This window comes from Talpa europaea (genome assembly GCF_964194135.1).
Source record: "Talpa europaea genome assembly, chromosome: 7".
Lineage (NCBI taxonomy): Eukaryota > Metazoa > Chordata > Mammalia > Eulipotyphla > Talpidae > Talpa > Talpa europaea.
Window position 1 is genome coordinate 70,115,780 of NC_140074.1, and position 26,675 is coordinate 70,142,454.

Here is a 26,675-nt window from a genome sequence, read left to right on the forward strand (position 1 = left end):
CAAGATCCTTCATAATCCATGTCAGGGGGCCTGTTCACAGAGTATGGACACTGGCGCCATTATTCAGCTGACCACACATGCCCACTACCACACGTTTGCAGCCACCGTCCTGGACAGCGCAGTTCATGATGACAAGCAGAGTTAGCCTGACTTCCAAGTGGGACCTCAGGCATGTCACTTTCCTTCTCTGTACCTCAGTTTCTCCATCTGAATGGAGTGGTAATAATTTCAGCCTTGGCTTTGGCATCCTAAGACCCAAGTGTAGATCTTGAGTCCACCCCTTATTTGGAGTGGTCTTGAACAGGCTAATTTCTTTTTTTTTTTTTTTGGGGTTTCTCAGTCTGTGCCCATAAGAAAGGGCTCCTGGTAAAATGTTATCATGGATGTTAAGTGACGACAGGTGAGCAGAAAGCCATGCTGGCAGCTTTATAGTCTATGGGACTTCTGAAGACCTCCGGAGCAGGTAGAGGCAGCAAAGATGTCTTCTCTATACTCAAATGCAGAAGCACAGGGACATCATGCTTGGCCCCAGGCTAGGTCTCGTTTTCTGATATCCAGCTGCCCCCTCACCTCCATGCTCAGAAATGCCAGCCTGGGAGAGCAGGCAGGACTGAGGACCCATTTTATAAATGAAACCTCTGAGGCTTGAGGAGTTAAGTGGCTCTTGGCCTCAGCAAGTAGAAGGAGAGTGAGCTACAGGGAAGGTGGTGGGAGACAGCTGAGGTCCTGATCTGGAGCCCTGGGCAGCAGTGTGAAATCTCAGGGATTCTGGAGAATCAGGGAGGGTCCCTGCTAGACATGGCTGTGGGAAGCCTTGTGGCAAGAAGACAAGCATGGGCCACAGCGGGCATCACAGGTAGGCAGAGGGCCTCGGGATTTTCTTTCTTCCATCTTCTGTGGGGCAGCTCTGCTAGGGTTCATGGACCCCAGTAAGGGAAGCAGGTTGGCGCAGTTCTCCCCATTATATAAAGGAGACCCAGGTGGAGGGGTGTTCCTGCCAGTACCTGGCATGGGAGTCATGGCTGGACTGGTACCATCACCGAGACCTCAGCCGTGGCTTTTCTGTCCTTGACTCAGGTACGTCCAACTCCCATTACCATCACATCAGGAGACTATGGAAAAGATCTTTAAAATTTTTTTCTTGGTTCTATATATTTAAAAGGGCAACCTCTGCGAGTGGGCCTCCGAGCAGTTAACCAGAAAAGTGAATAACTTGGTTCACTGAGGTCCTGGGAGTCTGGACATACCAAAGGTAGGGCCTCCAGGCAGGGATAGTGGAGGGCTGGTGCCCCCTCCTCCTCTGCACCTTCTGGCCACCCCTGGGAGCTCGGTAACCTTGCTTCCCCTGGAGGAGGTAAGGGAAACTGGGGGTGCCCTTCCATGTTGGAGAAGCTGAACTGAAGGCCCAAGGTGGGGGCCAGCACTGCCCACCTATGGGACTGAGAGTGAGTGAGGAACCCAGTGGGAATGAGCCTCCTGAATGTTTCTGAACCCTGCAGCCCTATCCCCTCCTCCACCAGGGCCAGGAGGCCTAGCACTAGACACTTTCTGGGCTGGAAGGGACCCTCAAGGCCTTCAAATCCCCAACTCCCAATGTGATGCCCCTTACCCCCAGTGCATCCCTCTGGTTCTCTCTGTTCACTTCCAGTGGCGGGGAACTCGGTCAGTACAGGTCAGGACAGCCAGCATTCATGCTACACCCTGTCCTTTCTACCCCCTGACCCTGGGCCTGAGCAGGAAGAGGGCAACTTGTTTCCAGTTCTCTTTGGTAGCCCCGCAGTGATCTTCCCATCTGGAGGCCACCTTCACTCAGGTTCCACATCCCCAACTCACCATCCATGCCCTAAGCCAAGTCTCCATGGCCTCCCCATCTTGGTCAGAGTCCATTTCATGATGCCCAGCTGGAGCGGCTCCCGGGTACGTGGTCAGTGCAGAGAGCAACTGATTTTGTGGGTCAGTTGCTTGATTTTGTGGGTCCTGCCCAAGGTCCTCCACCCTAACTGATGGTAGCCATAGTCATCCTGTCAGTCCTGCTCAGGTCGTGCCAGCCCACTGCCGTGCCCCAGCGTGCTGGTGCCAAGGGCAGATGTCTGTCATCCTGCAGACCCTGCAGCCTGAGCAGTGCTCCCTCTGGGTCAGGTGCACCCACCCACCCCTGCCCTAAGTACTTGTCTCCACAATGCACTTGAGGAACATGGCATCGTCCTTCACGTAGGCATGCTTGGGCGACTGCAGCCGGTTGAGGGGGAAGAAGAGCGGGCAGCCGCTGGCCACGTTGGTCTCACTCTGGGGCCGCTGGAAGGATGCTGAGCTCAGGTCAGGTCGGAAGGCGTCGATGGCGTGCTCACGGTTGTTCTGGTCTAGCAGCATGAAGGTGACCTGCAGGCAGGGCAGGTGGGAAGTCAGGCCTGGGTGGTGGCAGCAGGGCTTGGAGTCAGCATGCTTGGGCTCAGAGCGGGGTCTGGGTCTAAAACGGGCTGAATTTTGGCCCTTCTTGTGGCCGTGTGGGGCTGTCTGCTTGCTTCTCTTTTTCTGATAATGCTGCCAGTTCAGGTGACACCTGGCACCTCCTCCAGTTTTCCTTCTCACCCCACCTGAATTTCATTGCCACGTGCCTTCCAGGGGGTGTGAATCCAGGCATTTCAGCCCCAGGACTTGGCGCAAGGCCAGAGGGAGTCTTGGTCATTCAACGCCAACTCAGTCTCTTGTTTCATAAAGGGGAGACTGATCATGAGAGGGGATCAAGGGCTTGCCTTGGTCACATGGCCAGTTCACGCCTAAAGCGGGACCTGAATCACATTTCCCCCTGGGACCCTTCCCTGCTTACCTTGTTCCGGAAAGGCCATGGCAACAGGGCATCATACTCCCCTCTCATGATCACGATGAACAGCGACAGGTGGGTCCTCTTTCCTGCCCCGTCCCCATTCAGGTAGAGCCTCAGACACAGCTTGTAGCCGTACTTGGCAGTGTAGAAAGCTGAAATGTGCAAGGCGGGGTCAGCTCAGAGGCAGCTGCACCTCGCAGAAGAGGAGACTAGGAGTGGGGTTAGGCACTCAAAATTCAGCTCAAAATTTCTCAGCTCAAAACTGAGAAATCTGGGGTAGGGCCAGCATTCTTCTGCTATCTAGTGCATAGAAGAGGACACCTGGCCTGGTAGTTGTCAACTGGCCAGGCCCACCTCAGGAGTTTCTGCTGAAACTTTGCATTTCAAACATTTGCAGGGGATGGTGCTGCTGCTGGCACTGGGACCACACTTTTGATGGAACCAACCTACTTTCTGTAGTTGGGACACCCAACTCAGCGAGGGCAGCAGTAGCCTTGCCTCACCGTGGGCACAAAGCCAGGACTAGAGGCCAGACCTCCCACCCTTCAACACTGATTATTTCCACAGTCCTAGACAGGACAGTGTTGGGTCTCCCAAGGTTGGGGGCGAGGGGACGGACGGCTGACAGTTCTGGTGACCACCCTTGACCAAGGCCTCTCAGGGCTGAAGTTCAGCAGCCTGTGGGCTCTCCCCCTGGGTTATCAGGGTAGGGGGTGCCAGCAGCAGCGACCTCCAGGCCACATTTGGGAGGGACTGAATGGGGATGGGCGTGTGGGCTAGCAGGAAGGGGCAAAGGAGGGACCAGCTGACAGTCTGACTCAACTCTGCTTCTTACATATTTTCTGGTAGACCAGAAAGCCAGAGCCACTCACTTTTCCCTTTTTGAAAAAGTGAGGAGAAAAAGCCTACTCCTGGGAGGTGAGGTCACCCCATGAAGGGGCTGTCCCTGCTCCTGAGGAAAAGGGCCTGGCTTTGGATTAGCCTGGTCTGCAGCGCAGGGTCAATCCTCCTCGATGAAGTCAGGAGGTGGAGGAGAAATAATCCAGCCCTGCAGGTCCTGGAGCCATCAGAGGAGATGATGGGCAGGACAGGCATGAAGCTGGGGCCCAGGGAGGGGTCCTGAAAATTGCCATCTGTAGAAACCCTCCCTAATGACCTGTTTACTCAGACACAGGGAGTGAGGCAGGGGAAGGACAGGCAGGACTGAGCCTCTTGTGCACAAACAGACACACTGTTATATAAACAGACACCAGTAGGAGAAATATGTGCTGAGTAATTATACTGTGTCAGGGGCAGGGGCCCAGCACAAAATAACTTTACACAGTGCTCACGCTGACGTCGTTTCCACTTATTTCAGATCACTGGCTGCCAAGGGCAGGGCCCCGCACATCATCGTGAAATCCTCCTCCATGCCCTCTCATTGGCACAAGCTTCGGAGGATGTGACAGTGCTCAGGGAGGGGGAAAGGGAGCCCGTTCACACAGCCCAGGCTCTACGCGGCTGAGCAGAGCTGGGCATGTGCGGCCCCGCAGGTTGCTGGCTGTGGAGGTGGTGTGTGTGGATACCAAGTGGACCCAGCCAGGCTGTCAGAGTCGGCTGCTCACCCACCTGGTTTTCTACTTCCTCTGGGGACCTGCCTTCCCCCTCCCCCAACAGTGGTCTTGGTGTCCCTGGGAGGTGATACCTGGAGAGAAGAGGCTGACGGTCCTGCCACATGCTGACTCGTGGCACCGCCTGGTGACATTGGTGATCTTCCACAGGAAAGTGCCATCGAAGGTGGCCTCCTCCATGAGGCGCAGGCTCTGCTCCAGCTTGTCCAGGGCCTCATCTTTCTGGGCCAGGGTCTGCTGCAAGTCCACCACCTGTGGGGAGGCCCATTCAGCGAGGGTCGCCAAACCCAGCTTGGGGTGGGGTCTAGACAGTGGAATATGGAAACAGATGCCTCCCTGAGCACATCTCCCACAGGCCCGTATAGCTGCCTGTGCACATGCTGCTGGAATTCCTTTTCCTTCCTTTTCCCTGGTCAGCATCTACTCACCAGTCAGGAATCTGTCTCACAGAGCCCTTCCTCTGGGAAGCCTTTACCCACTGCCCTGGCTCAGCTTGGTCTCTCACTTATGTTCTTTCAGACCCTTTACAACAGTTTTAGGAGAGAGATTTTCTTGCCTTTCTTACCAGATGGTTACCCCCAGCAAGGGCTCAGCCCAGGCTTGTTTTTTTCCTGCCTTGCATAGTGCCCAGCACTGCTGTCAGAATAGAGCCAGGATACTTGTTGCTGAAGAGACAGGTGCTGGCCTCAGGGAGCCCATTTCATACATGGACAAGATCGCATAAACAAGGCTTTACTCAGTCACTCAAAGCCAACACTTTTGGTAGGTTCCCCACTGATGGTTGAAAGAATACAAATGCATTCTTGTGTGTGCTCAGGTAGGGAAGTCAGGAATGAAAGTGAGCTATCCTTAAAGAAAACTCAATCCCTAATTTTACTGATGAGGAAGTTGAGGTCTTGAGAAGGAAAGGGACTGGCTGAGACCTACATATCAAGCTAGTGGTTGTGCTGCAATTGAAGTCCATACCTAATCCAATATGAGACAGTGATATAATGCTGCTGCTGCAAACAAGCAACATTATCATGGTGACTGGCTATATTAAGAAAAATATAAACTCCAGAACAAAGGAGAAGACAGTGCAGCTCAGTCAAGAACTTTCAGATAAGTGGATTATCTGGAGTTGGCTGGGACTTTTAGAGACTGAGGCAGAGCATACAAAGATAGTGAAATAGCATGCGCTGATGAAGGGGTGAAGTCACCAGGGGTGTTTAGTCTAAAGAAAGAAGTACTCGGGCCTCCTGGGTGGCACAGGCGGTTGAACGCCACACTGTGATGCTGTCCGCAGCCTCTGCAGCGTGGGTTTGATCCTGGCCAGCCAGCGAGAATCCCACATGGCATGGCAGACCTCTCCTGTCTCACCCGCTGCTCCCCTCAGCAGTGTATTTTGTCAGTCTGCTTGTTCTGTTCCCCGCTCTGTCTCTAGTGAATCCTCTCACCCTCCCGCACATCTGGACTGTACCCCAGTTCTTGTATAAATAAATCTTTTTTTTTTTTTTTTTTTTAAAAAGAAGTACTCATGACTGCTTACCTCTGAAGGAATTCCATGCAGACTAGAAGACACATTTACTTTTTGTGCCCTGAGAAGCAGGGGCAGGAACAACGCAGGGAAGATACAGAGAGACTGAATTTATTATTATTATTATTTTTTTGCATGGAAGAACTGGGGTGTAGGCCAGAGGTGTGGGGGGTGAGAGGATTCACCAGAAACAGAGTGGGGAATGCAACAGGTGGACCTACTGAAATGCACTGCTGAGGGGAGCAGTGGGCGAGACATGAGAGGTCTGTTATGCCATATGTGTGTTAGCTCCCTGGCTGGAGATCGAACTCACACGGTAGTGGAGACAGTGCTGAGACTTAACCCCTAGGCCATCAGGGAGGCCTGAGAGACTGACTTTAGCTTAGTATAAGGAATAACTTTCTAAGAGTGAAAATGTTCAGCATTAGAATGAGATATTTGGGGAGGAAGTAGCCTCTGTTGAGTTCAACCAAAGGAACTTAAGTACTGGGTGTGGGCAGGGTGGGAGGTGGTAACCTTGACTATAACTTTTGACTCTGCCCTTCCTAGAAGGTCCTGGGACATAGGAGAGAGGCATTTGGATGGCAGAGTCTGCTCTGAGCTGAGAGAAAGGGGACCCCCTGAACTGAGCTGGAAGGTACACTTGCCTCCCATGCTCACCTTCTGTTCCAAGCTCAGGATGTGTTCGCGGTCTAGCTGGCTCTGGTGGATGGAGGCAGCCAGGGCTAGGTGGGAGGCCTCTACCTCCTTGTTGAGGACGGCGACAATGTTCTCAAACACACGCAGCTTTCCCTCCAGTTCCACCAAAAGCTTCTCCTTCATGAAGTGCTGGAGGACCAGCTCGTCCTGGCTTTCAGAGCAGGGTGCCCTGTAGCAGTCCACCTCCAGGTCCCCAGCCACCTCCACAGCTGCCTGCAGCTGCAGGTCTGACAGATTGCGCTCCAGGGTCATGGGCCCCGATCCTAGGCCAGAGCCCAGATGGGCCTTCCACTGTTTCGCGAACTCCAACAGTAGGTTTAGGTGGGAGGCCTGGGAGGTGGCCTCATGCTCCTCCATGAACTTTGGACTCCCCTGCCGAGAGAGTGTGGCTTGTCAGAACAAACAGAGTAGGTAAGGGGAGAAGTGTGAGCTGTGGAGAGTCTTACCTCCAAAGGCTGTCAAGGAAAGTCAGATCCTTCCACCCTGCTGCCCAGAGGCAGCAGGAGGGCTTCAGAGGAGGGCCCTGGCATGGGGCAGGCCCACAGTGAGCCACGTGCTGCTCCTCCAGAGCAACAACCCCACTCTGTCTTTAGCTCAGTGATTCAGGACCATGGAGAGAGGCATGGGGGGGGTCATCATTTTAGTGATGCTTCACCAGCACCCAGGTGAGTCATTAAGAACTTCCATGAATATGGCGATATTTTGAACAGTGTGACTTTTTGCTTCTGAAAAATCACTAATGTAAGTGACATCTAGAGGGCAGGCTTAATATCATGGGAAAATCATGGAAAGGAATGGGGAGGTCCAAAGGTCTGGGAGTGTACTGAGTGGATCTCCTCTCTCACACTCAGGCACTTACCTTGAAGGAGCAGCCAACACTTGCAAAGGAACACTTAACTCCAGCTTCCACCACCTCAGGGTGATCCTGAAAATAATAGCAATGTCACCAGATGTCATCCGGGTCCCATTGGCCACTAACAGTGCTCTCTGTAAAGCACCAGGACCCATCAGGGCATAAAGCCTGCGCCACAACTACACTTGCTCTTCCCTCTGCCTGGCTCACTCCTTTCCACCCTTCGACCTTCAGCCCTTCTCTGGCCTTCCTGCAAAACAGGATCAGGGGCCCTGTCTGCTGTGGTCCCGGACAGCATTGCTTCTCCTTCAGGATACGTTATGCCCAGTCCCATAATCATCATTCACTTTGGTTATCCTCACTGGTCTGAGAAGTGGGAGGCTCATGACTGTTCCCAGTGCCAAGGATGGTGCCTGGCACCAAGGAGATACTTAGAACATGCCAACCACATGAGAGAACCCCTCCTTCACCCTGAAGCCCATCAGGACTCTCCTTGCAAGTCCTAGCTACAGCCCTCCTTGGCAATCCATCCTCAACTGAGGCACTGTCGCCCTGCACTGTGTCCCCGCCAGATCATGCACAGACTGAAGCCAGGGATAGACGGTCTCAGTGCTCTTTTCGCAACTTGATAATACTGGTAACCTAGTTATGAGTCTGAGGGGTTTAAAAATGCTTTCATGCTCATTGTTCTTCCTAGGGTGCTTAACAGTGAGCAAGGCAGGGTGGGTTGCTTGTTTTACTAAAGAAGAAACTGAGGCTCAGAGAGGGGAAGGGATTTTCCCAAAGAGGAACAGCTAGGGAGCAGCACAGCCTCACAGCTCTTCCCACACTGACCTCCATCTCTTATCAAGGGTAAAGCCCCTGGGAGACTGGGAGAAACTTTATTCTATAACATCTATCTGGGAAAGGACTTGCATCCAGATCACATAAAGAACTCTTACAACTCAATAATAAGACAAACAAGCTAATATAAAATGGATACAATTTGAACAGTCACTCGACAAAAGGAGACACATGGATGACAAATAGGCTGATGAAAAGATGCTCAGCACCACCAGCCATCAGAGAAACGCACATTATAGCTGTGATGAACTACCGCTGTCCATTCACTAGATGGCTAAAATTTCAAAAGTGACAGCATCAACTCCAGGTGAGAGTGAAGAAACCAGAACAGAAGGTTGGTAGTGGAAATGCAGGGTGGTAGAGCCACTTCGGAAAAACCCGTGGAGGTGGCTTATAAGGAGAGATCATACTTACACAATAACTTAGCTATAAACCATGCTCACAAAGTCACCATACAACCCACCATACAACCCACGACAAAATCCCACCATATAACCTAGGAATTCACCCAAGAAAATGCAAACATATGCCCACATGCGTATGTGTGAGTGCTCAGAGCAGCTTCATCCCCAACAGCAACAGTCTGGAAGCAAACCAAACAGCCATCAAATGGATGAACAGACTGTGGTCTATCTAAACTACAGGACATTACTCAGCAATCAAAGCAACTAAAACACTAATATACTCAACAGGGAGGAGCTTCAAGAACATTTACATTGAAAGAATCAGACACAAAAGAGTCCAGACTACATATTTTCATTCTTATGAGATGCTAGAAAGGACAGAGCTATTGTGGCAGTGCAGCTCCCAGGCAACTTGGGGCTGCAGTGAGGGAGTCTGACAGGACATGCGGGCACATGGAAACTTTTCTAGTACAGAAACTCACTCACCGTCTTGACTGTGGTGGTGGCCACGTGATCGTACAGTTACTGCTGTTCAGCTACCCGTGCACTTAAAACAAGTGAATTTTATTGCATATTAAAAAATCTTGATTTCCCTAGGGATTTTCTTTAAAGAATCATCTCAAGGGATGATGTGAAGTGAGAGCTGGATGCAAGGAGAGGAGGACAGAGGTCTTTTGAGCTGAGCACAAACTCACACTAGTTATTATTCTTTAAAGTAAAATGAGCAAGGGCTGTGGGTTTAATGAGAACAGTTGGTTTGGAACACAGCACAGCCCAGCAGAGGGTTACCCCCTAGCTCAGGCTTCAAGCACAAGTTGTTCCCAGCAAAGAACAGAAAACAGATGTTTTACAGGGTAGAGGGCGGCCTTGCAGGGAGACGGTCTGGCTTTGGGGAGTGTGAAGTGTCGCAGCCTCTCCCCGCAGAGAGCTTCCCAGTGCACAGGAGCACGAAGGGCCTGCTGCTGGGTGTGCGCCAGGTTCCTGGGTGACCTCCTAGGGGGACCTCCTGGCCTTAACACTCACTAAAAGTCCAGGATTGGAATCCCCTATAATTCTAAGAGTATCAGCTTGAAGTGAGAGTCCTGGGAAGGGTAAAAGAACTAAGGGTGGAATTCCAAACACCACCCAGCAGCTGAGCCTCGCTGCTCTCCTGTCTGGGAGGGTAGAGACTATTATGTAGTGGAAGATGCTATGGATGGAGGGTCACTCTTCTTATGACGTGTGTGCAGCTATGGGCTGCAAGCACTGACAAGAGGAGGGGGAGGGGTGACCTAAGAGGCCTTCTGAGGCCCAGCTGGCCAGCCAGGCTGCCCTTCTTCCCGTCAACAGTTACTCACTCTCTCCTTAACAGTGCTACCTGGGGTGAGAGCGTGAGCTCTGAAGCCCATTTCGGTCCTGTCACACAATGGCTGAATAATAACTAGCACAGCTGTATAATAATAATATATATAATATATATAATAATAATGATGAATAATAACTAGCACTGGGGGAGTGATTAGCCTCCCCATGTCTGAGTTTCTTCATCTGCAAAATGGGAATAATTATAGTGGTTCTCCACATAGGATTATTGTGAGAATTAAGTGAGATGCTGATATTGTTGCTGTTAACAAAACACCACAAACCTGATGGCTGAAGACAACTGTTCAGGGAGGCAGGGCAGGGAGGGCTTCACCTTAATACAAATGGGAAGACAGAGCAGGCGGCTCACAGAAGTCACACTGCCCTTTCGTCATTGAGGACCTGACTGAATCTAGTCTTCTATCCCCTCTGGGGATCTTTCCAGGGTTGCTACATCTCCCCACTTGTGTAAGCACTGCCCCACAGGGCTCACAGAACCACGAGGAGGAGGTGGGGACTTCTGAGCTCAGAAGCAGAGCTCAGGTTGGATGGTAACTTGCGTGAGATGCAAGTTGGGGGCACAGGCAAGGCTGAGCATAGGGGCCGGTACTTCCTTTGGACTGGGGAGTCCCCACTTTACCGAAGGGCAGCCTCACCTGAGAGCCAGGGATCAGGGGGCCCTGAGAGAAAATCGGGACTGGGTTGCTGAGGAAGAACGAGGGCTCTGTCCTGGGCCCAGGCTGGTATACGTCTGCTGCCACAGAGGTCCCTGTGTGAATGGCCTCAGAAAGTGCTAAAAATAAAATCTGCAGTGGAATTTCCTCTGAGGAGGAAACAGAAAACAAAATCTCACCCTGGAAGGAACACTCATCCTTCTGTCCGTGTCTGAGACGTCTAGGGGTGTGGTGTTCTAGGGGTGTGGTGCTCCTGGCCACCCTGCTTACCTAGGTCCTTTGGGACAGGGTCCCTGCAGGAGGCCCCCACGCAGGCAGCAAGCACTTAGAGAATGTGAGCAGGAAGAGGGGCCAGGAGCTCGAGCACCGCTTCTGGGAAGCCGCTGCACACACAGCCACACCACTGGGCTGGGCCGAGAGGCAGGACTAGGTCTGAATGCCCTGAAAGGGTATTTTAATTGAGACTCATTGGTGCCACTTCCACGGAGGACTCCTCAGTGACAAGGAGGACCCACTCTGTCAGTGTGCCTTTGCCTGCCAGTTCCTGTCCTCCTCTGTCACTGGGTCAGGCTCCTTTCTGGCAATCTCTGCCCAGCTCAACTGCCACTTTCTCCAGAAGTCCTGCCTGGTTTTCCTAATAGAAAGTAGTCTCCTCATTCCTCACCCACTGGGTGGGTTCCCATGCTGGCTATCATTCTAACCTGCATAAGACATATGGAGATGACCCAGCATTTGGAAGCAGCATCAAGGAGAAAATGTCACCAGGCCAGGCGCTCTGCCTCCTCCTTCCTGTGTAACTTTGGCTGGGGATGCCTCCTCACCGATCCTCCACATGTTACCCATGGGTGAAAATAGGGATATCACTACCACCCATGACACTGGTTGACAAGATTCCAGATGCAACTGTCAAGCTCAGCAGTGTAAGGGTTCAGAGATTCACTTCTAGGATCACATGTCAAAGGATACAGATAACTGGGAGCACAGATAGCCCCAACACACCGCAACTGGGCTGACTCCAGAGGAGCGTGGTCAGCATCTTCCCACAGACACAGGATTGCCTCTGGGGACAGGATATTGGCTGACCTGCCTTTGGTGGCCCCAAGGCGGCCAGACATGAGCTCAGTATACAGATGGACAGGAAGACAGTGAAGCAGTCAGTGCTTTGGGGCACAGGGTAATGAGCTCTTGGCCCTGGATGGACATAAAGCCACCTGGCAGGAATCCAGCACAGAACGGAAACTGGACAAGACAGCTGACTTCCTGTCCTTTTCTGATTCGAGAATAAGTTAAGGCATTATTGAAAGCTACTGGCATCACATGCCAGCTTGCTTCTCACCTTCTGGCCTTAAAGGGAAGAGTGAGAAATGATCCCATTTGCAGGGTCGTGGGCAGACAGCACAGACTGGTATTTTCTAGACGTTGGATTGTTCCCACTTCTACAGGAAGGTCACTCCAGGGAAGAACCAGGTCAACAGTAATCGTTTAATATCTGCTTCTTACATTAGCTAATTGGCCCAGCACTTCTCAAAGAGAGATTAATGGAACCAAGTCAGAGGATGAGGATGGATGTCTAAGCAGATGGCCTGGGGAGCACGGGAAAGATGAGCAAGAGCCTCTGGCTTCACTCTGCTGGGCACCAGCTGGGCCTCCTGCCCACCACCACGTTCCAGATCCCCACTTGCACAGACAAACTTCGGAATACCACGTGTGCGGAGTGCTGACTTATAATCAGCCGTTTCACTTTGGCCAAAAGTCCCCCAAAGTCCCCCTCTCAGGCAGGAGCCAGAGTATTCCCCGATCATCCTACCACATAGCTTTGTGCAGAAGGCAGATCACTGGCTCAGTCTTTCCCCCAGCTTTCCCCTGGGGGTGCAGTGATGAACCCACCAGGTGGAAAAACTGGGGTGAGGGAGGCCTGCCTGTATCCAAAAGGCCTCGGCCCCCAAATGTAAGCGGCATCCTCCTCCTACCCTGAGGCCTATTAATTCCACCATTAGTCACACCAATTGGTTTGAGGTATCAAAGTTCAAACTGTGCTGTGAAGGACACCAGGAGTCCCCAGAGTCCCTCAGGGGCTGGGGCAGGAGAAAGAATTTGGATAACTGAGAGGAGGGGGTTGCCAGGCACACCTTTAATTCAAATGCTTTGACTTTCATCTGATCTCACATAAGGATGAAAAACTAAAATCATTAGATTAAGGGATATTAAAAATCTCTTATTTGTATTATCTAACATCTGTTCAATGATGGCATGTTAATTTTGTGAAGTGGCAAGAATGGCCCGTGTTAAAAACACTAGCCCCAGAGCACTGAAGCACCCGTGCCCTCCCTGTGCGGGGGCATGGGCCCACAGAGAACATCATGGCTCTGCTCCTGCCTCTTGGCTGGCCCCCCAAGACGCCCAATCAGGAAGGTTCGGGAAGTGGTTCCATGGATCAGTTTATCATATGAACTCCTAGCACACCTTAGAGTGTAAAGTTCCTGGAAAATGCATTTGATCCTGATTCCTTTTCCCCTGCAGGCTGTTGGAGGAAGAGCTGCTGAGAAGGGGACCTCAAAACCAGCTCAGAGTGGCTTAGACAGGAAATTCCCCCAAGTCTGATGGAGAGGTCAGAGTAGAGATGGGGAAGGAGGTGTGAACACTGGCCCAACAGATGGTGGGGGGGAAGCTACCCTGCCTGCCACTGACTGTCAATGTGGATATCCTGTGATGACCTTGCAGAGACATCTTAGCTTCTTTTTACAAATGGCCACACAGGCACAGGAGTCATGTCAGCCACGGAATGAACTCTACAGAGCCATCCCTGGACACAGGCTCTTGGGTCCTGGGCCTGGTTAGGTGCAAGAGAGGGGGTTTTGTCTGAAAGAAGTTGAATGAATTACAGAGCAGACAAATGAGGGTGACTGAGCAGTGAGGTCTGGTCACTGGGGAGCTTCTCACTGACACTCCCCTAGGGGTATCAAGACCCTGAGTGAAAAATGAAGGGATTAGACCTAGAATATTGGATTTTTGTTTTGTTTTGTTTTGTAAATTGGGGGACTAACATAGATTGCCATCTTGTAATTTTACTAAGGTTTTACCAAAAAATCATCATCAACTATCACTGCCATTTAATTTATAAAAGACATGCACAGGAAGATACACATACTCTCAGAATACAGGTTGATTCAATAAATGGAAAGAATTTGCAATAAATAGAAAGGACTCACTATAGTTTCCTTATTTTTATAATTCTGACATAAACTGGTGAGGATGGATCAGTTCTGGGTGGCATGTGGCAACCTCTTGGTTGGACAGATGACCTATGAGGGTCCTTCCAACCCCAGGGGGGGCTGGGGTGTTAAACAGGGTGCCTGAGAATGTCTCTTTGGCCCCTTGAGCTTCGAGAGCTCTCTTATTTCTGGAAGCATAGCTGGGCAAAGCCCAAGAGATGAGCTGAGAATGACTTCTGCTTGCCTGCAGACAGACAGGACAGAAAGAACTGTCTAGGTTAAGAGTTGGCTACCTTTTTCTGCCAAGAGCCTGATGTAAACATTTTTGGCTTTTGGGTCTGTTGCAGCTACTCATTTCACTCTTGTAGGATGAAAATGGCCAACTACCATACAGCAACAAGTGGGCTGTGGCTGTGTGCTGATAAAGCTCTATGGGCACGAAGTTTGAATTTCCTATCATTTGCATGAATCACATACTATCATTCTTCTTTTGATTTTTTTTTAACCATCAAAAAATTCAAAAACTATTCTTAGCCATTCAAAAACAGGTGGCAAGCTGGATTTGTAGCAGTTGGAGCCTGAGCCTAGACTGCTTTCTCACCCTGAGTCTGTCACAGATCAGCCACGTGGCTCTGGGCAAGTTGCTGCAGCACTGTGACCATCAGTCTCTTCATGACTAAGAAACTGAAAAAACCCGATTCAGTCCAGACTCATAACAAGGTGGGAGGTACCTGCCACAGGCTGTATGCGCAGCTGCCTGCTTGACTTCAACCTTCACAAATGGAGAAAGTGGACAAATATCCTTTCTCGGTTGTGTCAACATACCTTCTCCTGAGACAGAAGGCTGCCCGGGCTCACCGACAGGGAGTCGTCCCCTCTGCATTTGGAACAGATCTGATCCTTACAGTTCCTGGGAATACATGAACAAATTCCACTGAGGGGGGGCATTCATGACTCCCCAGCACCAGCCTGCATGCTGGTTCCAAAAGCTCAGCCCTTGCCCAGGGCAACAGCTACTATATGTGACATCAGCGCCAACAATCCTGCACCCACCATTCCCAACCCTCGAGGGCATGGGGCACCCAAAGCTTTTCTGTAGTTTGCAGTAAGTTTCTTCAGCAGTCAAACCTGCCCTAAATAAGGCTATTACAGACCTTATTTATCCCATTTGGTGGAACATCTCATTGCAGAAATATTAACATGCTTGACTATAAGGTGCTGCCCCAACCCCTGCTGGAAGAATTATTAATACAACAGCAATACACTGATTGCTTCTCTAAAATCTAAAATAAATTCTGAATTCCCAAACACATCAGACCCAGGGGTTCAAGTAAGGGATTGTGGACGGGTGACTATATTTGTTTTTTCCAGGTTCCTCTATTTAGTTTCAGTCTTTTATTTTTAGTCATCACAGATGATTGTGGCCTCTTAGAAGGAGGGGTCCTGGAGATCACCCAGCTGGGGTGCTTCACTGGGGCTGGTGTCAGACTGACTGGTAACACAGGGATCTATGCTTCTTTGAAGCTCCTGAGAGCGAATGACCTGGAGTGAGTCACCAAGGAGGCCCATTTTACAGCTGAGGGAGTGGGGCCTCAGGGCACATAAGGACTGGCCAAGGGACAGTGATTCTGAGCACAGCTGGAGTTCTGGACAGAACTCTTCAGGCTGGTCCCTGCCACATCCAGTTGGCTCCTCCCCCTTCTCTGCCAGGTCTCAGAAGAATGGGCAGGGAAGCCAGGAGACCATTGCAAATCCCAAGATGAGCAATGGGCTTAGGGGGAAAACCAGTCAAGTTTTGCTCTGACCCTTCCACCACTTGCCCCTCCGCCTCACTCAGCCTCACCCCACCCCCATCACCAAATTTGACATTCTTACTGACCTGATTCAGTTTTCCCACCTCCTTAAGCTGTAAAACCCCAAGCAAAGGTCACTCTGGCGCACGTGGCAGTTTAAGAACATAATTGCCAGGAAATGGACCTGGGGCAAGCTGATGGTCTCTCTCCGTTAGGCCTCAGTGTCCTCATCTGTGAAATAGGAAACTAGTAATGCCTGCCCTTCCAGGTTCTTCTGCGGGCCCAAGGATAGAGAGAGCCGGGCACACAGTCGGTGGTTAGCAGTCGGTGAGATGCTAATGGTTGTATTAAAATATACCCCTCTGAGTTATTTATGTTTAAGTATAAATATATAAATGTTACCATATCATATACAATGTATTACATATTTTATATACATACAAAATTTCAGTCAATATGGGTCATAGACATATGTTCAAATATAAGTACAGCTATATACACATATATGCATTTTTATATATTATAAAATATATTTATCGAAAATACATACATATATTTTCCCCTTTAAAAAGGTCTACAGCAAACAGTATGAGCTTGGGTAATATTCAGAAGGAGATATATTTGCATACCAGTTTGTCATTTACCAAGGGAGTTTACATTCATTATTGCAAGAATGTTTTTTGAATATTCTCGGTTGGGCTTTATAACAATCCTGGGAGGTAGAAAATAGCTTTACAGGCATTTCACAAACAAGGAAGCTGAGGCGTGGAGAGGTTAAGCAATCTGCACCAAGTAGCCAGCTGGGCCTAGAGTGGCCCCCTCTGCCCTGGACAGCAATCTGCTGGGAGGGGGAGGGGCTGTCACCTTTCTGAGCCTGTGTCTCCTCATGCCCATAGTCAGAAAGGGCAGCATCAAGCACTACCGGGAAAGGATGTGGGAACTGAGGCCCAGAGAGGTGCAGTCACCAGTTCCTGTCACCCTGCTTTCCGTGGGGGTCCCTCCCTGGCACCTTCTAACCCACCCTTTGCTCTACTGTCCCCTCACCTCACGTTCTCAGAGAGACAGGTGGTGCAGCGGAGGGCCCTGGACGAGGATGGGTCCTGGCAGACAGCGGGGGGGCATCCAAAGGGAAACTCATTCTCATCAGGAGCCAGGCGGGGGCTGCTGGCTGAACCAGAGGCCATCCTGGGGTCCCAGCTTGCTCAGGCGGCCGGTCCAAGCTCCTCGGAGCAGGACACCAGCCCGTGGATCCTCTGCTAAGAAGAGATGAGTGCTGGTTGGGCTGCCCTCCTGGCGAGAGGGCGTCTGATGACTTTATCTTCTTCTCTCTGGCTTGTGTGGTTCAACGTCACAGCTGAGTCACAGCAGGGATGGGACAGGAATTACCCTTTGTGGTGAAAAAAAAAAATCCCCTGGATGGGGCCTGAAGGCTCTAGGAGTGTCCAGTCATTCTTTAGTGAGAGAGCAAGAGAGCACATCAGGGAGGAAAAAGAACCATGTCACTGCCTTTCAGGAACTAGCTAGTGTTTCCCCAGCAGAGGATCTGGGGCTCCCGCCAGCTTCCTCCACCTCCTCCCAGGGGGCACTCTGCAGAGAGCCACAGCTGGTGACTCGCCTGAGCTCCCCGGGACCTCGGAGCAGCCTAGAGAAATCTCGGAGGAGGTGCTGACCTCCCTGGTGGAAATTCCCCAGGGTTCTGGAGGCAAGTCCAAAAATGCAAGTTCCAGGCACATTAGCTCTTTCCTGTCCAGAGTGTCCCAGGTAATAAACACTTCCTCTCCGTGGTTCTTTGGTTACCCCATCTGTAAAAACAGGAATTTAACAGGTGGTTTCTAAGATTCTAAGATTCAGGGACTGGTATGGAGGCAATCAGAGGCAGCAGGGAGGTCTCCACTGGCCCAGCCTCATCGCTTGTGGCAATGACACGGGGCCCTGCCTGCCTTTGAAGTCCAAGACCTCAGCACCATGGCTTGCTCAGGGTCCTTCCCCACAGTTCCACTCAGGAAGTCATAGGTGGCTACACGGTTGGGTCAGGCGTCACCACTTCCCTACCCCGAGGAGACCAGAGCTCTAAATAAATACAAGGTCACAGGGAGTTAGTCTCAGCGGCCCAATGGGGCAAAGATCCACAGCCACGTGGGAACGATGGCCCTGGCGTGTCTACTTGGTGCCAAGCAAGGTTTTCCTTCTGGATCCTCAGAGCAACTGCCAGCTATTCTGCAGCCACATAAGGCTCAGAGCAGCAAACTGTCTGGTCCAAAGTCACACAGGCCCTGGTGGGGGAGCAGATTAATTCTGTTTCTCTGCCTGTACAAGGCAGCCTGGTAGAGCCCACAGAGACCCGGATGGAAGGCTGAGCTTCCAGCCTCCATTTTCTTAACTATCAGATGGAAATGATGATCCCTGCACATCTTTTTATCCTACTGGGTTGCATTTTACAAACTCTCAGTGGCTCAAACCACAGGCTTTGAGACATGTCAGCTCGGACAGCCCTGAGCTGGGGTCCTGAGTCTACCACTTACTAGCTATGGGTCCTGAAGTGCTCTGAACCTGTTTCTGCATCTGTGAAACGGGGTAACAGTAGTACCCACATCATCTGACTGCTGTGATGCTAACCGAGATGAAAGGCAGACAAGAAGCACTGTCTAAGGGAAGGGCTCGGAAGACAGTGACACTGGATTCTGGCCATGGCCACAGAGCCTCAACACGAAAGGACAAATATGGCAAATTATGCTGGTATAGTAGTTTCCCATTCATCAACTGCACTTGAGGCCCACAAGTGGACAAGGCAGATCAGATGTTGTTCTCTGACCCTAGATAATTACAACTGCTGCTCCTAACCTGGAAGATACTGGGGCTGCCCTCAACTGCTCACAAAGAGGGCATGGCACTCCAGTGCTGAGGTCTAAGTCAGGACCTCCACCCTCAACTGAGCAAGTCCTGACCCGGCCCTCTCAGCAAATGACCTTGAGACCTACGTCAGGGAAAAGACCACCTCAGAGAGACATTTAACTGTTTACCTCACAACTGCACCCCCGCTCACACCCCCACCTTTTCCCTCCAACCCTGGCTTGGCATAGACAAGGCACCCAAGTCTTCTCCCTGTCCACATTCTGGGTCCCCTTCTCTTTCTTCTGTCATAAATGACTCTTTTCCCACCAGTTCCTTCCTATCAACATCAAAATATGCCAACCTGCTCTGATAATAAGTGAAAAATGAAAGTGGTGCCTCTTAATGCTGCTAGGTATTTCACTGGCATCACCTCATCTAGTCTTCACATGGACCCTCATCATCCCCCTTGTACAGGTGACGGATGTGAGGCTCAGAGACATTAAGAGACTTGCCCAAGATATCACGGATAGTGAATGAGGACTCCTGAACCCCAGCCTGTGGTCTAACCACACATGCTGCTGTAGCTCTTCACTTTCACCCTTAATTCCTCTCTGGCAAGCACCTCTCTCCTCGTTTGAACAGTTTCCAGAAAGGACAGTCCACACAGGCTAACTCTCCATTTCTGAACTAGAACTTCCTTTAGGTTTTCCCAGTCCAGGTTGACAAAAGCCCTGGGCCCTCCCAGTTTCTATGGCCCTCCTTCCAGAAACTGCTCCTTCCCTTGGTTTCTCATATTCCCTCCCAGTCTCCCTTCCACACCCCCACAGCCCACCACCCTTCTCTAGATGCGCCTTGACCTCTCTCTTCCATTCTTAACTTTCATCGGATTCATCTCTGTGACTCCACCTGCGGGGCTCCACACACGCGTACCCCCATCTCGCAGGCTTCCACTTGTCCTTAGGGGCACATCTAGACCACATCTCACTTTCCCTGGGCGTTTCCGCGGGCCACTCCCTGGATGGGGTTGGGCGCCCGTCTTCAAAATTCCGCCTGCAAGAGCACAGCCTCCCGCCCTCGGCGATACCTGCTGCCCACCTGTACCCCCGCGACCGCCCCCCGCCCCCTCCAAGCGCCCTCGAGGGCAGGTGACGGCCGCGGGCCACCACAGCACACCTGCCCGGGCGTGCGCGGCGCCGCGAGCAGAGCAGCGGCCGCGCCTGGCAAGGATGCGCGAACTCCGGGGTGACCCCGCGCCGGCTAGGGGGGCTGGGGCCGCGAGTTCGGGGGCGGGCTCTACGGCGGAGACTTCCAGTCCCAGGCCGCGCGCGGGGAGCCCTGCACTGGGGAGTCCCCGCCTGAGCGAGCCGGACCTGGGGCGTCGGGGGACAGGCGGCGGCTGGGAAACTGCCAGCGGTCCTGGGGCGCGGTGGGGCGCGCGTGGGGGGTGGGGTGCCGTGCAACCAACCTCGGCGCGGCCGCCTCGCCGCTCCCCGCCGCCCGGCCCAGCGCTTCCGGCGGGGCGTCGGGGACGTGGCCCGGCGGCGGAAGCCGGGGAGGGCGGCGCCGGGGAGGGCCGGGGCCCGGGCGGCTCCGGGGTGCGGGGTGGGGTGCGGGGGGCGGGGTGCGGGGTGCGGGGTGCGGGGGTGCGGGGTGCGGGGTGCGGGGGGGCGGGGGTGCGGGGGTGCGGGGCCGCGCGCGGGGAAACTGAGGCCCGGGGCGGGGTCTACGGCGGAGTCCGCTCGGGTCTCCCTCGGGGGTCCCCCGCCACACTCCACCCCTGTCCTCCCCGCGCGGCCCTGGTGCAGGTGAAGGTCTCGGGAAAGTGTTCCCCGAATAAGGGGATACAGCCCGGGACGCGGGCCTCCAGCAGCCCCGACCACCTGCAGTCCCGCCTGGGGTTGGTGACCAGTGGCAAAGCCCGTTTTACCTGCCTTGGGTCCCACCAAGAGCCTGGGAAGGTACCGGGCTGGCCCAAACTTCCTGGCTTGGCGTGACCAGCGGCGATGGTCGCCCAGGTCGCTGTGCTTTTACACAGTGGGCATTTTAAAGAAGGATTTCTTCTTTCAGAACACACGCGGCTGACTCAGTCACTTATTCCTATGAAATTGTTGTCTCTGTTCGTCAAAGTAGTTAGGGAATTTAGTGTTGGGATAGAATTTTTCACAGATAACCTTTATTTTTAGGAATTTGGTTCCATTTCTATCAGACCTCTCAGATCCGCTGCAAAATGAGGTGAGGCAGGAGGGAGGCGGGCCACTTTGCTGGTGGTGTTTTGTTTTAATTACTCAGAGGCACTCATTAAATTCTCTTCATGTGAGAGGGTCCCAGTTTTGGTCTTGAGAGCCAACTGCCATTGGGAACTGCCTTTTTACTTCTTTGGTCTTGTTTGTTTAAACCTGGGATGCACTTAAACCTCTTAACCATCCAATGAGAGCTTCCTCCAGAATCTGAGGGGAGTCCTAGTTAACCCCTAGGCCTGGGGACCCCACCCAGAGGGCAGATGCCTGGTCTCTGACTAGTAGAAGGGTTCAGGATTCCAAGCATTCTGTGGGGCCTTTAAATTCTAAGAGAAAAGGATTCACAATTCTGAGTCTCTGACTTAAAAATTTATTGGTTCTCAGTCCACTGCTCGGAGGAGTTGGGGTCTGTCAGAGTTATGCTCTGGGCCTACCCCTGTCCCACCCACCCCTTCCTCTCTGCCTCCAGCCAGTGTAAGTGATAAGGACAGGCCACCTGATTCACTCTCTTCATGTGCCACATCCTGTTTTCAGATTAATGAGCTCATTTGGTGGAAATTTACCAAGGGAAATAGTTTAATTTTGGAAAGTACCAAAAACTTATTAGTAGTCACTCAGTTTAATTTGGGGGGCTCATGAAATAGAGGGGGCATCACCAGAGGAACTCTGAGCACTCAGGGCAGGGCAGAGCAGCAGAAGTTGAAAGTCAAGCCCAGTGAGGCTGAACCTGACTCAGAAAGGAAATGAAACCCCTCGGAGACCACTCATCTCTACCAAAAAAAAAAAAAAAGTAGAAAATTTTTTTTTCTAAAAATACATTTAAAAAGAATAGTCCATCTGGTTAGGACTCAGGCCTGGTGGCCTTAGCAGGAGGCCATGATTGAGGAACAAGAGAGCAAACAGGGAAATGAGATGTGTTCTTGCCACAGCGGTCCCTTTCACATCCATATCCTTTGCCTGTTCTAAGAGGCACCAAAATGCTTTCATTCTCTGGTTTTGCCACAGTTCTCTAGCATCAGGCTCTTGACATTGACATTGCCTACCTAGTCTTGTAGCTTTTTGAGCTGGTGGCTCCTGCGAGGAGCTAGGGAGGGACTGAAAGGCCAGGAGGACTCTGGTGCACTTGCCACAAGCTCCCAGACTTGGCCTGTCAGTGGCTGACCCCTTCCTGCCTTCTGTATTTCCTAGAGCAGAGAGTGGTGATCCCTTCTCATCTGCAGACTAGAAAAGTGGTAAAAACTGATAAAGCCCTGACAGTTCAGTACTGGGATGAAAGTAATTGTGTCTCCCCTCTTTCTGCCACATCAGAAATCTGTGCTGATATATTGGAGGATATATTTATAGGTTGGAATAAGGCCTGGACTGGGAGTCAGGAAACTTGTGTTCTGTTTTTTATCCACCGCTCTCCCACTAACCCAGTTGTTTGGAGGGGGGAGAAGAAATAAGTAATTAATGCATAAGCAATCATTTAAAAATGATCACTGATTTTGTGTGTGTATGCATAAAAAGACCTTAAAATCATAGCAGTGTCGGGGGTTTCAAACTTCCTATTAGCTGTAGGACTATGTCTTCAAATATTTTCTCACATGGAGTTCCAACAGCTAGACCAGCTGGAAGCTTAGATGCTCTGTTTGACACCTACTGTGTGCATTGTGCTTCTCTCCTCCCCAGATGACTTCTGTGCTCTAGGGACGTGGCTGGCATGTCGTGGACCTGATGAGATGTCCTCAGGCCCCAGAAGTGGAGTCTAGGATTCACTCCTTACTGACTTGCCTCTGCAGTCCCAGCCTATTCAACTTTTCCCCAGACAACTGTTAGAGTCAGGACACTGGTCACCAAGGGCATTTAGAGAAGGGAGAGATCACACAAGCCTGGAATATTAGCACTCTGGGGGGGAAGCAGGACCACATTGTAGCCTAAACATCTGGAGGATCAGGGTCCGATGACAATTATAGTGACTGCCCTTCATTCAATGACAGACACTCTTCAGCTATGCACATTACAAGCTGTGCTCCCTTTACTAACTATAGCTTATTCTATACACTTTGTGTTGGTGAGATGACTAAAAATAGACCAAGTTTCCTTCATTAATCTCCATCTTTGGTTCTTATTACACTTACTATATAACTGGCAGTTTACAAAATGTGCCTGTTTACAGGGTCTTTTTTTTTTTTTCCTTTCTGCCTCACTGGCATATATGAAGTTAGAAGGGTATATGAAATGAAATTAATTAAAGTCATTATAGTCAAGTTGTGTCCGATTCAACAATGACTAATAATGCAAGACACAATGCACAGACCCTTTCACTTAGGTAATGACAGTTGGTGATGATTCTGCCATCATCAGAAAATATTAATGAAGGATCTTTGGCTTGGTTTTTTCCAGGGTATTGTGAAGTTAGAAATAATATTCTAACTAAAATTGGAACTGAAATCTGGACTTGTTTGTTGAAGGGAGTTTCTGTGTTTGGTGATCTCTATCTGAATAGATTTCCAGATTTTTAGAAAAGAAACAAAGCTCTTTGAGTTGTGGGCATCAGAGCTGCCCCCAGGGTTTTTCCAACTATTTGTGGGACTGCCTGCCTTGAAAGTGCATCGGTGTGTGATAGGAGTGTCCATGACATTCATGGGGATGGTGACATGGTCCAAGGACAAGCTCCTAAGATGCCAGCAATGAGGAAGGCAAACACCTTCGCATCGATACCAGCCAACTGACCTCTTCCCTTTGCCATGTCCGGCCACCCATGTGTCTAAGAGACTGTGTCAAATTCTTTCATGAACTCTAGCGATAAAAATTCTTCCAAAGGTGGGTGCCCTGGGGTAATTTGCCAGGCTATGGAATTACTCTTACACTTACCCTTGTGAGGCTTGGGTGTCCTGGCTCTTGGCTAGTACAGAACAAAGGTAACTTGGAGTCCTAGCTCATTAGCAATCAACATCTGGCTGGAGAGGGAGGCAGCCTGGTGGTCCTTGGTGCACTCCATCCTGAGGACTCAGCCTGAGGAGAAAATCAGAGAGTGGGGAGCCCTTGCTCAGGGGCTGGGAGGCCTGTCTCTGCAGTTAACTTGAGGGTGATAGGAAAGCCTGGCCCACCCTTTGGTCTCATTTTTTTTTCTCCTGCAAAGTGGGAGAATGATCTCAGAGGAATCCATCAGGGTAAACTCTTTAATCATTCAAGCCCTGGAGCCAGGGAAAGGGTGCAGATCTCCCCACCTGGCCTTAGGGCAGCTTGGGGAACCCTTCTAACAGAAACTGGAAGATTTCACTATAAGCCCAGTCATTTTGGACTTCAGACAGTTTTTTTTTTTTTTCATATAAGAGAAAGCTATGTGAAAAACCTCTTCTGATGGATTTCTTTCAGAGCTCAAGCCAGCTGAATTCCCAGCACAAGCCAAGACTTGGAAGCAAGAATGCAGGGCAGGGAGTAAGAGGCCAAGAAACAGGGTTACAGCCTTCGATCCCTCAAAGAAGACCCAAGCTGGGGGCATGGAAGATTGTGAATGGGGGGTTGGTGTTTGCTCATCTATCTGACCTTATCTTCCTAAAGAGGTAACGGGTGTCCCAGGGAGAGGGATGAGCTTGCGCAGTAAGTCAGAGAGGCCTACAGGTGTCTTCCTCTATGTCCTGCTGTCCTCTTGTTCCCAAATGTCTCTGTGATACCCTGTCCCTTCTCGTTCCAGCACTTATCTCTCCTCGGATAGCTCTCCATGAAAATGAGTTTCCTGAAGGCTGGGAGTAGGGCATGTACATCTTTGCAGGCCCGGTGTGTCCAACCTCTATGTTGCACATTGGAGACTCAGCAAATATCTATGAGGAGCCATTGACTCGCCATCTTAATGTCTAGGGATATTAGGAACAGAGAAAACCCACCTTTCACAATTATTTAAAGGTATTTAATAAATAGATATTATTTATTTAACATATTTGATAAATACTTTTATTAAATAACCTTTAAAATTTATTAAGGGTATTTAATAAATACCCTTCACAATTTAACAAATATACTTTTAGCCTCTACTAGGAGCATATTTGCTCAGTTTTATGAGAATAGTTGCATACATATCTAGTGATACTTTCTGGGGAGATCAGTGTCTTAATCAGTTTTGGAGCTATACTTGGGGCATTTAAAAACGCAAACATTAAAGAAACAAGTCAAGCCATTTTGTTTAGCTTCCATCCTTGGTTAGTATCTTCTGTCACCAGTGTCCAGCTGTATAGCCAGAGAGCCTTGGGGAGGGCCGAGAGCTCTCCAGGGCCCGCTGATTGCAGAAACTAGAGCTTGAAGGGCGGGAGGCCGAGAGGGTCAGGCATGCCCTACACCAGCTCCTGCTGGTCCTGCTTCTCCTTTCACAGAGAACATGTCTGCACACAAGCCTTCTGGAGCCACCTTGGAACTCCTCCAAGGACAGACTTGGATGTCCGCCAGGGGGGAGGGCGCTCCCGGGAAGGACTCATCTCAGGAAGCTGAGACCATGGCATGCAGGCACACACACGCAAACACTTGTAGGTGGCCAATTCTTCCAGGGTTTCAAGAGGAACTGAAATCAGGACTTTTATATGCAATGTAAATGTTTCTAGACCCCTCCATGAGCTAAATAACAAACCCAAACCAAACAAGCATTTCCACAGTATCTGCAGGCCACTATCTGCAACCTCGGATAGTTAATGCTCAAGCCCTCCAGGTAGCTCATCCAGCCTTTGCCTATTGCATGTGCTTATCCAGGGGCAGACCTTGCCCTGGAAGTAGAGACCCAACGTCTGACACTGACACATGCTATCTCCTAGGCTGTCTTCTTAATATTTCAGCTTCCAGTTAAGGAGACTTGTGTCGGAGATCTCCAAGACTGTGTGGTGGCTGGTTGGCCTCGCATCCCAGGCCGCCTGACCACAAAGCCTGTGCTCTGAACCGCCACACACGGCCTCTCAGAAACAAGTTCTCTGAGCCGAAATGTCTGCTAATTTGCATCCCGCACTAAATTCAGCTCCGCAGAGCTGTATCTCTGTTACACCCCTACTGAGGAGCACAGAGCCCAGCGGAACACATAAGATGCCCCACAGAATGCACCTGGGACTGTGCCCACAGGCACACACGGTCAGGGCCGCCTGTGCCCAAGGGCTCGGGATACGCGCCATCCCCTGCCTCCCCAAGTCCCCCCTGCCAGCCTTGCCCAAAGCCTGCAAATTGTTTCCTGGAAATCTCGAGGCGGCTGTGGTGTTCTTTTTCCCTAACTCAGGAGACAACTCAGCAGTTTTGTTTTTCAAAGTCTGGGACTCATAAACCTGGAATCCTTTCTTCGTTTTTTCCACTAGAATTTTCCTTGGCGGGGCCTCTTTCCCCAGGGCCTCGGCCGGGAGGTTACACGCAGAGCGCCCCCTGCCGGACGCCGTCCCCTCAATCGGCCGGCAGTGACAGGATCAGGCTCGGGATTGCTTTAGAGATGGGGAAACTGAGTCAGGCAGTGGTCCTGGGGAGAGATTGGGGGATTGGGGGGGGGGTCTCATTCCAAGTGTGCGCCAAAGCCTGCTGCGAGTACGTGATTTTTTTTCCATTGTTGAAAATAACAAAAGAAGCAATAGCTTCTAGCTCAGACCCAGCAGAGAAAGGTCCTTGGCTCTCTCCAGGGGCTCTGTGTGAGGCAGACGGCAGAAGCTGGAGAACATCATCAGATTCAGTTTTATATCTGCGCTCCCAGCACACTTCATAGTTGAGGAAACGGAGGCACAGGGAGATGTTGTGGGGAAGGAGGAGTAATTATGGAGCCTCTGGCAGGAGCTACTTATGCTTAGGTGTTGTCACTTCACCTTCACAGCAGCCTTGTGAAGTAGGTGCCTTTGTTT

The 26,675-nt window shown here is 51.0% G+C and overlaps 1 protein-coding gene across 1 annotated transcript; it reads right to left on the reverse strand.

The window, feature by feature from the left end:
- Positions 1-2,160: 2,160 nt before the first annotated feature.
- On the reverse strand, positions 2,161-16,953 carry TRAF1 (TNF receptor associated factor 1; the record flags this gene model as incomplete). The annotated part of the gene is made up of 7 exons (XM_084237342.1): positions 2,161-2,379; positions 2,828-2,976; positions 4,509-4,686; positions 6,611-7,021; positions 7,509-7,574; positions 14,802-14,886; positions 16,814-16,953. 7 exons carry the CDS (start codon positions 16,951-16,953, stop codon positions 2,161-2,163), a joined length of 1,248 nt encoding a protein of 415 aa, XP_084093468.1.
- Positions 16,954-26,675: the final 9,722 nt, after the last annotated feature.